This window comes from Seriola lalandi, unplaced genomic scaffold (genome assembly GCF_002814215.2).
Source record: "Seriola lalandi dorsalis isolate HSWRI2012SDOR001 ecotype SW California unplaced genomic scaffold, Sedor1 jcf7180002054931, whole genome shotgun sequence".
In the NCBI taxonomy this organism is placed as follows: Eukaryota; Metazoa; Chordata; class Actinopteri; order Carangiformes; family Carangidae; genus Seriola; species Seriola lalandi.
Genome location: NW_019525483.1, coordinates 878292 through 891627, shown reverse-complemented (window position 1 = coordinate 891627; position 13336 = coordinate 878292). Strand labels below are relative to the sequence as shown.

At 39.3% G+C, this 13336-nt stretch overlaps 1 protein-coding gene across 1 annotated transcript in view; it reads left to right on the top strand.

Annotated features, from left to right (window-relative positions):
- Positions 1–13336, top strand: part of tmc3 (transmembrane channel like 3) — a 48949-nt gene that overhangs the window by 23589 nt on the left and 12024 nt on the right. Inside the window, exons 8-16 of the mRNA XM_023393244.2 lie at positions 1680–1827; positions 2017–2060; positions 2849–2996; positions 4812–4921; positions 5039–5117; positions 6624–6884; positions 7469–7597; positions 10521–10588; positions 12128–12256. Of these exons, the coding sequence (XP_023249012.1) occupies positions 1680–1827; positions 2017–2060; positions 2849–2996; positions 4812–4921; positions 5039–5117; positions 6624–6884; positions 7469–7597; positions 10521–10588; positions 12128–12256 (1116 nt within the window). The remainder of the gene's footprint in view (positions 1–1679; positions 1828–2016; positions 2061–2848; positions 2997–4811; positions 4922–5038; positions 5118–6623; positions 6885–7468; positions 7598–10520; positions 10589–12127; positions 12257–13336) is intronic.

Genomic DNA, 13336 nt, shown 5'->3' with positions numbered 1-13336 from the left:
TTCAGGTCACATCTGTTTAAGATAATAACTATACTGTCATGGTCTCAGCCTGGAGGCTCCAGGGTTTTGTTTTTTTGGACTTTTTTGGACTTCTTGATTTAGTTTTCTGTGTTTTGGGTTTCTGTTCTGCGGTTTGAGCATTTCTGGTTTGGGTATTTCTAGTGTCTAGTTTAGTCTTGTGCTCTGTTTCCCCGTGCACTTCCTGTTTTATTTTGTAATTACGTTCCTTGTGTGTCTCAGTGTTTTGCTTCCTGTCTTGGTCCTGTTTCTGTGTGGTGATTGTCTGCCCCCCCCCTAATGTGTTTCAACTGTGTTCGATCACCCTTGCCTCCCTTGTCTATATAGTCTTTGTGCTTCCCTTTGACTGTGTTGATTCGTCTGTTTATCTCTGGGTTTGTCTTCATCTGGTCGCGTTGCCTGTTCATGTCTGGTCTGTCCTTAGTCTGTTCATGTTGCCTGTTGTCACCCCCTGTGCTTCTGGTGTTTTGGCCTGCTGTTCCTTGTGGTTCCCTGCGCTTGTTTTTTAAGTTCTTTTGTTTAATAAACCTGTCTGCACCGTCTCCCAAGTGTTGGCTGCATTTTGGGTCCACCCCTACTTACCACAAACCTTGACATATACTACAGCTCATTGAAAGGTGACACAGTCTAATGGCCTGGTCACACCTGCATTTCAAACAGCAAAATTAAGGAGTAAAATCAATTATACATTCATACATTTACATACAACAGACATTTTCACTGGATCTTTCTGTAATAAAATTCTGTAGATCTGAGATGATCACAGTCTTTGAGCTATTTTATTAGCTTATAAGAATTTCTGATGAAACAGAGTTTGAGTTAAGGTTTTCTTAAAATCGAAACACCCTGAAGTCTTCTCCTTAAGGTTCCTGTAAAATGTTCACTTGAATATTTAAGGTTTTCTCCTTTTCGTAAGAAAAAGAAAACAAAACGAAAAGTTCCTCTGACTCTGTCTTTACTGCAACATGACTGAGTCGATGGTGATAAGTGAAGAGGATGGACACATCCCAAGAAGAGTGGACGAACCCAATGGACACCTAACAATAAAGAACTGACTCTATTGACCTTCAGTCAGTTTAGGATTTGTCTGAATGTCTGGAGTTGGATCCCTCTACTTTCCGCAGCTCAACAGTCTCCATGGAAACAGTAGAATTTTACCGCTGTACAATCTCTCACTGCTGCAAATGTCTTAACTTTCTTCCTTAACTAAGGAAACCTTTTTAAGAAATTCTGTGTGACACCTTTAAGTAACAACCCCCCCCCCCCCCCCAGCTAAGGAGAAATAATTTAACCTTAAGTGTTTTACATAAGTAGAAAACTTAAGGTGTTTTGTGCAAACATCACTTGCTCTCTTCTGCCTACTGCTTATTCTGTAAAACTAGAATCACCTCAAGCTGTGGTCCTGAACTCACTCTATATATGGAAATGTGTATTGATGATGGTGCCAGATGAAATGTCACAAAATCATTTATTAGGATCATAAATATCCACAAAGTCCATGGAAATCTGGCCAGGATTTGTTGAGAATCTTGTTCTGAGCCAAAGTGTTGGACTGGTCGACTGACTGAATAATTGACATCATCACAACAACAACATCACTATCCTTAACATGTTGTTATTTAATGTTTTAATATATGTCCTAAATAATAATTCTGTTGCAGAATGGCCAAGAACTCCCGTCTGAGTCTGGCCAGCGCCTCTGATGAGAACTTCACGTTCTGCTGGAGGGTTTTCTGTGCCTGGGATTATCTGATAGGAAACCCAGAAGCTGCAGAGAGCAAGGGAGCCGCCATCGTCAACAACATCAGGGTCAGAGACACACACGGACACGCAAACTACACAAGCAATGGACTGTACACATCCATTACACTTCCATGTAGCTCTAATCACCCTTTATGTTTTTGCATTTCTCTATTCATGTATCTCCAACACTTTTCATGCACAGAATAATTTAGATCAGAATCACTTACATGTGATTCCGAATGTTTTTCTGCACAGGAAGCCATTGTCGAGGAGCAGGAAAAGAAGAAGGATACCAGTTTGTAAGTGTATTTGCTATGTGTATTGCTTGTTTCTGTGCATGTTAGTGATCAGTGTTCCTCCTGTTGTGTCAGCTGAAACAACCAAACAGTGACTCCACAATCCTCCGTGCTTGTTTTCATATCTCAGCTGTCACTGTATCACTTTGTCATACGAGGTGAGGCTATAAGATAATGAGTCTAATGCTGGTTCCACTTTCATAAGCCCAGTCTCATTATTTAATATCCACAATTTTTTTAACCAGTTTTTTTTTGTTGTTCTCGTGGAAATAATATCTCAGTAGCGCCTCGACACAACTTCTTCAAATTAGGCACAAACATTCACTAGGACTCAAGGACAAACTGATTAGATTTTGGTGGCTAAAGGTCAAAGGTCACGGTTAAAGGGACCTCACAAATCATGATTTTATCTGAAGAACTCTTCAAGGGAATTTCTTCAAATTTGGCACAAATGTTCGATGGGACTCAAAGACGAACTGATCAGATTTTGTTGGTCAATGGTTAAAGGTCAAAGGTCAAAGGTCAAGGTCAATGTGACCTCACAAAACACTTTTTAGCCATAACTGATGACACAACAATTATGTCCAAATTTCCCACAAATGTTTAATACCTTATATGACTCTGAATACACAAGAATGTAACCTGAAACTAGTCTGAGTTGCGTCAAACAACCGTGAGGCAGTAATTCAATTTCCTTTTTTTTTGAGAAGTGGATGAACAGTGTCTTTTTTGAAATACTGTGTCTTTCCTGATTTTGGAAGATGAAATTTGTGCTCTCTTTGTGTCATCAGGGCAGTTCTGATCAGTCTGCGTATCTTAGCCAACATCCTGGTGCTGCTGTCTCTGGCCGGCAGCATCTACATCATCTACTTTGTGGTGGACCGTTCTCAGAAACTGGAGCAGGTGAAGCCAGAGCTGACGCTGTGGGAGAAGAATGAGGTAGGCGAGCAGAGCAGACATCATCGTCCTCATCGTTCCTCATCATCATTAGTGTGATTAGATTATCCAACATACAATACAGCTCCGAGGAAAGCAGAGGCAGAAACTGATCCAGTGGAAGAAGCTTCCATCTGTCAGTGACATTGTTTCATTCACTTCAGTGAGCGTGCTCTTCTATCAACCTGAGAACCAGCTCAGTGTTCAGCTCTGGATCCAAATATTGATTAGAAGTCATGCACTGTAACCATTAGGGCAAAATGATTTACTTCTGATATATCTAATTTAATCTTCAAACTATTACACAGGTGTTCTTTTATGGCACTTTATATGCCAACAAAGTATATTTGTACTAAATATTACTGATGAAGTTGTTTTGCAGCGATCCGAGTCATTTAATATTGAGTATCAAAGTTATTAAAGCAATCACATGTTTATGCTTGACAAAACCTGCATCCATGCTATTCATGCTTTTTTGTTTGTTTGTTTGTTTTTTGTACAAAATGACAAACAAAAAAATATTTTATATGGTTCTTATTATTTGTTTTTTTAACAAAATAATGGACCACAGCGATGGGCTGTTCATCCAAAGGGATTGATTCAATGACTCTGCCTTGGCACTGTGTTGAGGAAATTTCTCTCTCCTTCTAAAAGTGTCCTCCAGTGTGTGTTGCCTCGGTGCAGCCTCTGCCTGAGTTACCTGAGTGAACTCACTGTATTCCTTTAGTGTTTATATTTTAGGTGCTGTAGTATTGAGCGCAGCTCTGTTACTACCTGCATGCTGCCACAAATTGTGCTCTCCGTTTACAACACCTGTGTGACAGCTGACTTAAACAAACAATCAGCCTTAGTTTTGTGCTCAACAAAGCCGATACTAATAAAAATAAATATTTCCTTACAAATCATTTCATCTGTATGATGACACATGTTCATAAGTTCCCCGAACACAAAGTGATATCTTCCGACTGCTTATTCAATTTGAGCAAAAGTAAAAAACAAACAAACAAAGATATTCACTTTACAATGACAGGAAACAACAAGTGTTTTAAAGCTGCATGTGACCAGCACATAATTATGGGTTTTGCTGACGTATTTAACTTAGGGCTACTTAGGTTTTAATCTGATGACATGCAGTTCACACCTTGTCAGACTGCTGACTGCTGAAAGTCACTCAGACACAGTTAAGTAACAAGGTGCATATTGGAAAGGGGCTGTTGATATTGATATGTAATCAAATTTTACTCAGTAGTACAGATTATGAAGCTATTTTTTTGGTACTATTAAGATATGAAATGCCAAGCTTTACCAACTAATGTTTGATAAATTATGAAAAATTGTATATTATTGTAATTGTATATTATAAATATATATTCAATATATATATTATATATATATATATATATTAAATCAGTTATGAATATTGTAATCAATTATTCTATAGTTGGTTAACTAATTGCCTTATTGCTTCATGTAAGTTTTGCACTTTGTTGCCCCAAAATGACATTGAGAGACAATATATGTCATAAGTGCTCATGTTCTGTTTGGGCTTGTTTCGATACATTGAAGTTACATTATAATTACAGAGCACAGTATTCATCAACTGATGTCGATGTTCTTGTCACACATACTGAAGCCTGATAAACACGTTTTAATCAGGATCAAATCTTTCCCAGAAAAAGTAAACAAAAAACAAAGGGAAACGTCTGTTGTATGGTACGATAATAACTTACAGTTGAAATCTTGTTTCTCAAAAGGAAGAATCTTGCATTACACCCTCCATGTAAGAGACTTTCATCATGTGCCTCCTTCTCCATCCAGGTGAGTGTGGTGGTTTCTCTCATCACCATGATTGCTCCGTCTGCCTTTGAGCTGGTAGCTCAGCTGGAGATGTACCACCCGCGAACCTCGCTGCGATTTCAGCTGGCCAGGTAATCCATCACTCACATCCCACAACTGCTGCCTACTACAGCATTAATTACTTACAGTATAACACACCACAGGCCTTACTGCACACTAACACTGATCATGTCTTCATGTGTTTATAGAGTGCTTGTTTTATACCTGGGGAATCTCTACAGCCTCATCATTGCCCTCCTTGATAAGGTCAATAGTATGAGCTCTGCTGTGAGTATAATAACTAATAGTAACTATAGAAAACAGAAAAATGGCTTTTTGACAATCTGGGTTTAATTTTTATAGATCTGGCCATCATTTGTTTCACAGAAGAGTGGGATGTGGGAGATTCATTTGAGATGCCATCTAAGTCAATATTAAATAAATACATAAATAAATAAATACAGCTATGAAGTAAACCCTGGAAGAAATACAATATAATGCATGAAGAAATATGTAAATCAATGTAAATATAAATATATAAGTGAGCCAATAAATAAATAAGTAGCAATATAAATAAAGGAATACATAAATAGATTTTTCCTTTTAAAAATGATAATTTTCTAATTTTCTCTATTTAAGGGGACTTTTATTGTATAATTCCACATTTATCTATTTCAGGGGACTTTTATTTTCAAATGAGGGGGTGTGGTTATCTCACATATTCAGACCAAAGCATTAATTTATAAAGCTATTTATTTATTTACTCACTTATATATTTATATTTATATCTATTTATATATTTCTACATTATTACCTGATTTTTTTAAATTTCAGGACTCATGTTATTTATTTATTTATTTATTTAGTGAATTAATATTGATTTCAATGCATTCCACATCACCCATGATAAAATCAGCTACATTCCTGAGTATCGCGAAAAATGACTTTAGCATAGAAATAGTCTGGTGGGGCCATGAAGTAAGTGATCATAGGTTCAGAGACCCTCTCTTTCCAGAAATGATGTCTAAGTTACAGTTGCACAGTGTCTTTGGTAGAAAGTGTAAAGTCTTTCGACATGTCACAATATCAGCAGGTACAAACTGAAAAATTTGTATGTTTTGTAATTAAAGCGAATCCGTTAATCGTATTATTCATGTGAGATGGTGATGAAAACCTTTGTTCACTGAATTTGCAGCAAACCAGTGTTGGTGCTCACATTTTTTTCTGTGGTCTTCAGTAAATGCACATTGACAATGTTCACAATCACTCTTTTTACCACAAACAGCTAAAGCTAAAGCTACAGCCTCATCAATGATAGTTGTACCAATCTTTAATAACAGAGAAAACATGTTACTTGTTTTATGTGTTACAGTGATTTATTACATTTTATTATTTGGCGTTAAAGGAATAGCTAAACATTTTGATTATTTACATGTATATTGTTTTCTCATGTCTGTGTGTTAAGAGATGGAGTCAAGACATTGTTAGCTCAGCATGAGCACTGGAACTATGGTGGCCCTGAGCGTCAAAACACAAGAACAGAACATTTCACAAAACGTATGTCTGCAGATGGGCAGGAAGTGATTTGCTATGAAGGCGATGTTTTCAAAAGGTTTGAGTCGTTTACAGTTGCTCAAATTGAAAAACACGAGTAATTCACGAGAAGCCATGTCATGACTGAGACTCTGCACTCATCACACAGACATGAGATTGATGCATCTGCATTATAAGTTTTCCATAGAGGATTAGCATAGCACATAGCTGGTGATGGATGCTGCCACATTTGTCACCCAGGTCCCAGTGAGTACAGGTAACTGGTCTGACTTCAGCTCGTTCCTGGCCACCATCTCTCAGCCTGAGGTAGACTCCAGCGTCTCCACCCTGGTGTCTGAGATCTCTGTCTCTGAACATCGCAACAGCACCATAGCAACCATTGCTACAGTGCTAGAAGTCACCAACAGCAGCAGGAGCAGCTCCGTCTCCAACCAGACGGCTCTGTTTGAGAGGAACACACGCTCTCAGCAGGACCAGTGCTGGGAGACCTACGTCGGACAGGTTCTGTCTTATTGTTACACACTTAATATTCACTTGGCATGTTTCTTGCCTAATCTCCAATAGAGAGAAGGCCCGGTGAAAACTGTTGAAAAGTCATACAAATTCCAATGACTGTTTAGATTAAGGAGCATATCTGATAGTGGAGAATGGTGAAACCTTGAAAATCTGCAGTGTTTGTGACATACAACATGTGGTAACATCTTTTCCACATGTGGTCTACATGGTACCACCTGTTGCAGCATGTGGTACCATATAGAGCACAGGTGATCCACAGTAGGAAACACATGTGCCCACATGTGGAAAACATAGGAAATTCATGTGGTTTTGAAAAAAATCTAGTACAAAACAGAAACATTTGGCCATGGGAAGGAAACACAGTGTACAACTGAGGCTGAAGGGCCTTTTTAGGGTTTTAGGATTTAGGTATCTTGGAGCTGAAATTGTATTTTGTACATGTCGTGACTTCCGGAGCTTCTGAGCTTATAAGGGTGTCCCATTTTCACCCATGGCTATTTTCATGTTTGTGCTTTGTTTGATTTGTGTGAAATAAAATGATGATGATTATGTTTCTGGTGTGTCTCCAGGAGATGCTGAAGCTGTCCATCATTGACATGATCTTCACAGTGGCCAGCATTCTGCTCATTGACTTCATCAGAGGTTTGGTGGTTCGCTACCTGAGTGACTGCTGCTGCTGGGATTTAGAGAGCAAATTTGTAAGTTGTACACTTTTGTGTTATAAAAGAATTAAAAGCACAAAATGCTGTTTTCACGCTTCAGTTCTTGTACAGACTAAGTAAACGAGAAGTGTTAATTAGTGAGTTTTAGAGGTTACCTTTGAACAGAGGCAATCTAGATGCTTCTCCCTGCTTGAAGTCCTTGTGCTAAGCTAAGCTAACCAGCTGCTGGGTGGAGCTTTATACTAAACAGACAGATCAGAGACTATTATCCACGAGATGTAATTCTGCTCCACCAGAAAAGTGAATAAGCGCATTTTCCAAGATGATGATGTTCTGATAAAAGCCAAAAGATGTTGGTGTTAGACATGTTAGACTTTCTTAGAGGGTCATTTGTACCAGTTCTACACATCAGGAGAGATGGACAAAGAAAAGTCAGACTTCATATTTTCTTTTCCTCACAGGAGCCATGAGGTTGGCTAGAGTTTAGGCAAACAGGCTAACTGTCCTTTTGCTTCCATTTTATCAATTAACTTGTTGCATATTCTTAGTGTTCCATAAAATAAATTAATTGTGACATTCTATTAAATAGAAATATGTCCTTTTAGGCAAATTTTCTCCCAAACACGGCCTTGTATATTTGGCATCTTTGGGAAGTTTTATTTGAAATTTTAAAAGGTTTAAAGTCTGCTTAGCTACAAAACTTGCTTACCTTGGCTAATTCAAGAGCTTAGAGTTCATCATCAGACGTGTTTTAAACTCTGTAAATATCCTCTGCAGCTCATCCTCTCTTACTTCCAGACTGAGAAATGTGGATCAGGCCTTTAGCCCCGCCCACCACCTGCTTGCTCCAGGTGGACAGGTGAAAGAGCAGAGAGTATCAAGATGGTTAGAGGAGGAAACATCAGAGAGACTCAGCCACATGTTTGAGCCTCAGTCAGACCCAGACTCAGAGGAGGAGTCTGAGACCAGAACCAGAGACTAGCAGACGGATCAGAAGAGTTAGCGTAGTTAGCATCTTTTATTTGTTTATGTTGTTTGGTAGCTTGTAACTGGCAGTGGCTGACACAGTGTTAGTGGTTGTGCTAATGCTAACTCTCTCTCTCTGTACTGACAAGGTTTCAGGTGTATTTAGCCCCGCCCCCCATCCCCACCAGTTGACAAGATTGGTTCCTTAGGTTTGTGACATATGAAACCCTGGCTGTCTGAATCTGTGTTTATGAGACTGTCATTGGTTCACTGCAGTTCAAGGTGGAAACACTCAGTCATGGAGTTGATGATTATTTCTCTCATCATATATCTTGTTTTATATAAAAACATTATATGGATGTTAACAAGGTCAAACCCTGGATTTTCAGAGGGTCTTTAAGTTGCTCCTAATGCGACGATCTGACAACATGATTTTAAGCCCGATTTTTAAGGATGGATTCTAGAAATCACAGAAAAAAGCCCCTAATCAAAGGCAAATTGGTGGTTGATCACCAAACACCATTCACTATATATGAACTCTTCAGAGAGCCAATTATTGAGGCTCACTGACCCGTCACATATGGCGACCAGATATCTGGCATGCTAAAGTCTCTGATGAGCTACAGCCAATGAGAGCGCAGGGCACAGGATGAGGGCAAAGAGGCAGAAACCCGAAAGCCTACAACAACAACAGGCTTGGCGGAAAACATGGCAGAAAAGGCTGCACGGTGGACTCAGGAAACTGAGCAGAATTTAATAGACCTTTGGCAGGAGCACCCATGCCTGTTTGGCGTTTTAAACATGTCCAACCTACAGCAGAAATAAACATGTTAACAGCCTGGTACAAAAACAGTTTGGATCTCTATAGTGAATTTCCCAGTGACAGCAGAACGACCCACTACGAGCTTCAGAATTGCCTTTCAGAAACATTTGGGTGATGTCACGAACACAACAGCCATCTTTATTTACAGTCTATGTGACAGACCCACCTGTTGCAAAAGAACACAGGGGAAAGTGAGACACTCTCTTGGGGACATTGCCATCTCATATTGGTGTCCTGCTTGGTTATGTGGTGTTTGACCATCCTGCTTCCATCCACAGTGTCTCCCTGAACCCAGTCTTATGCATCTATTTATATGCGGAAGGCACAATAATATAGTTATTCAGAATACATTAACAAACACACAAGCTTTTCAGTATTTGAAACCTTGCTGCTTTTGCAAGCTATGTTATCTACGTTTTTTTTATACTGCTGTCATTCAGATTGAAAATGAAATTACTTACCTCCAACTCTCTCTGTAGAACAGACAATCCAATCCAATCCATTTTTTTCTTTTTCTTTTCTCGTGTTTTTTCATCACAAAGCATTGTTCAAACAAGTAGTACTTGTTTTTGTCTGACCTCCATTTTTCGTGAAGAATTGCATCATTTCAGAATGTCATTTCCCATATTACTTCTCACTGATCTTTTCGTGACAGAACGTTGTTTTGGAGACCAGACAGACTAGTTGGGGTGAAAAGTGTGTAGTCGCCACTCAGTCATGTACTATGAACTCTTTACGACTTCAAGGCTGCCCGATGCTAGAATTGAATTTTTTCAGGCATCAGTCTGTGAGTTTTAGTTCCTTGTCCTGACACTTTATTCACCTGGAACTCACCTGACCCCTACCGTGATTTTTGGCCTGTCTTGTCTGGTTGTACTGTCTTACACTGTCGTCTTATCTTGTATTTTCAGTTAGTTCTGTGTAGCCTCTTACAGCTCTGTTGTTCTGTGTAGCCCCTTGGTCTTGGAGGAACATTGTTTCTGCATTGGCTGTATACGGTTGTATCCTGTATCCTGTATCCTTAAGGATTTTCATTCTCACCACCAACACTCAGGAGAAAGTGATGAATATTTTTGTTTCCTGTAAGACCTGCAAAAATCTTATGGTTGAAAAAAGCGGAAAAAACAACATAAACAACCCTGTATTCATGCTTTTCTTGTCTTTCCTCAGCCTGAATATGGAGAATTCAAAATAGCTGAGAATGTCTTGCATCTGATTTATAACCAAGGAATGATCTGGTAAGTCTGAAAAACGCTCTATAATAAATAACTGTTAGAATGAAACTCTGAGAACATCTCTCTATGCAATCCCATTATATCAGCACTGCCTTGTCACTGTGTGTGTAATAGAGGATCCAATAGTTAATAGTGTGGCTGATGCTGACCAGTCTCCATGACCCTGTTTAGAGGACTATGGCCCTCTGTAATCTCTCCATTGCACCTTTGTGGCTGCCCCGACTGTATTTCCTCAACTCATTTCAGAAATGTCGCCTTGCAGCAATGAACATAATGAAGTGAAACCATGAGCCAATGGATATAATGCCTTTTATATGGGGTGTGACCGAGGTGTGTGTGTGTGTGTGTGTGTGTGTGTGTGTGTGTGTGTGTGTGTGTGTGTGTGTGTGTGTGTGTGGCCTTGTTTTACTATACTCGTGGAGAGCCCACTATACTAGTGATGTCCACAAGTTAAAATGGCTGTTTGAGGGTTAGGACTTGATTTTAATGTTAGGGATAGAACTAGCTTTAAACTACAGTCAGGGGTCAGGACGGGTTCCACAAAATGAACTCCCTGAATTAAATCTAAGTTTACAAATCTTAGCATTATCTTAGATTCAGATCTAAGCTTCAAGTCCCACATCAACAAGATGATGAAAACATAATTTTTCCTCCTAAGAAACAGCTGAAGTACAAACATTTATAAACCAAAAAAGAAGAGATTGATTCATGACTTCATTTTCAAGTCGACTCAATTACTGTGATGCTCTTTTTCTTGGCAAAACTACTGGGCGAAAAAAAACACTGAGACTTCAGCTCAGTCAAAACACTGCAGCTCAGCTGAGAAGCAGAACCAGGAGGAGAGAGCACATCAGTCCAGTTTAACTTCTTGTTACCTTTAGAATTGATTTTAAGCTCCTCCTCCTTATATACAAAGACCTTCATGTGCAAGGACCAAGCTACATTTTAGCTCCCTTGTTAACTATAGACCTCCAGGAACACAGATCATCTACTGCTGCTTTACTAAAGGTTCCAGAAACATCAGGGACGCAGCTTGAGTCAGTTCCAACCCAAAGCTGTGGACAACACGACCTGTAGATATCAGAGAAGAAGAAGCTCACTGAGTGTTTTTAAAAGAAAGATAAAAACTTTATTTCTCCACTTTAGCCTTTAACCAGCTCTGAAACTTTACACTTTGCTCAGCACTTCTTTTACATGCTGTTATAAATATTGATGTCTTACTGATTTTATGCTTTCTTTGTAATAATTTTTTTAATTACTTATTTTTACATTTATTATGTCATTATTATTCCATCTCATTTTACGTTTTACATTTTTTTATGTTCATTTTATGTCTTTCATGTGAAGCACTTGGTGCAGGTCATTTCTTTGTTGTAAAGTACTTTCTTATATGAAAGGTGCTATACAAATAAAGTTTATTATTGTTATCATTATTAAATATAGTAAGACAAAAAAGTAAGACAAGGATTTGTGTGTGTGTGTGTGTGTGTGTGTGTGTGTGTGTGTGTGTGTCTTACTGACTTCTCTCATTCTTTCCTCAAGGATGGGAGCGTTTTTCTCCCCCTGTCTTCCTGCCTTCAACGTGTTGAAGCTGATTGGTCTGATGTATCTGAGGAGCTGGGCCGTCCTCACCTGTAACGTTCCTCATCAGCAGGTGTTCAGAGCATCCAGGTCTGACCAACACGCACACACGCAGTCTTAGGTACCTTTTGAGGACATTATGTAGACTTACATTCATTTCCTGGATACTTACACTAACTCTAACCATTACTTAACCTTACACTAACCTTAACCACTGACTCAAAAATCAGCTTTTAGTCTATAACACACACACACGCATGCTTGTTTGTGGTTATATACCAGTAGGCCTACCTGTCAAAAGTTTGAACACAGCTTCTAATTGAATGGTTTTCCTTTATTCTTATTATTTTCTACATTGTAGAACGATGCTGAAGGCATCACATTTAGGAAATAACACACATGGAATTATGAAGTAAACAAAGAAAGTGTAAACAAAGCAAAATGGTTCATATTTTAGATTCTTCAAACTAGCCACCTTTTGCTTTGATGACAGCTTTGCACCCTCTTGGCGTTCTCTCCACCAGCAAAGTGCTAATCACTGACCATCATTCAGATAAATGCAACAATATCAGCAAATACAGTCAAATAGTGAGACACTGGCAGTCTGTCTGCTTTATGTATTGTTATAGCTGTGAAAGAGTACAGAGGGCGGCATGGTGGTGCATGTTTAGCACTGTGGCCTCACATGGTTCCAACCTGCTGACCGCCTGGTGCATTTCTCTGTGGAGTGTGTATGTTCTCCTCGTGTCTGTGTGGGTTCTCTCTGGGTGCTCCAGCCTCCTGCCACAGTCCAAAGACCTTCAGGTTAATTGTTGAATGTGAGCGTGAATGGTTGTTTGTCTCTATATGTCAGCTCTGTGATAGACTAGCGACCTGTCCAGGGTGTACCCCGCCCTCGCCCAATGTCAGCTGGGATTGGCTCCAGCCCCCCCCCCGTGACCCTTAACCCTCCTCTTGTGTTCGTTTCCTGTTACCTTCCCTTATGTTCACGGGTCAGTTTTGACCCGTATGTTAAATCGGCTCTAAAATACGCTAAAAACTATTTTCTCTCATCCAATTTTTTTTCTCATCTCTTGATTACCTTGTTAGGCTTTCTAATCCATGAAAATATTGGTTTTAATATTTTTGGTGTGGGCCTCTGGGCCTCTTTTTGTCAGTATACCCCTCGAT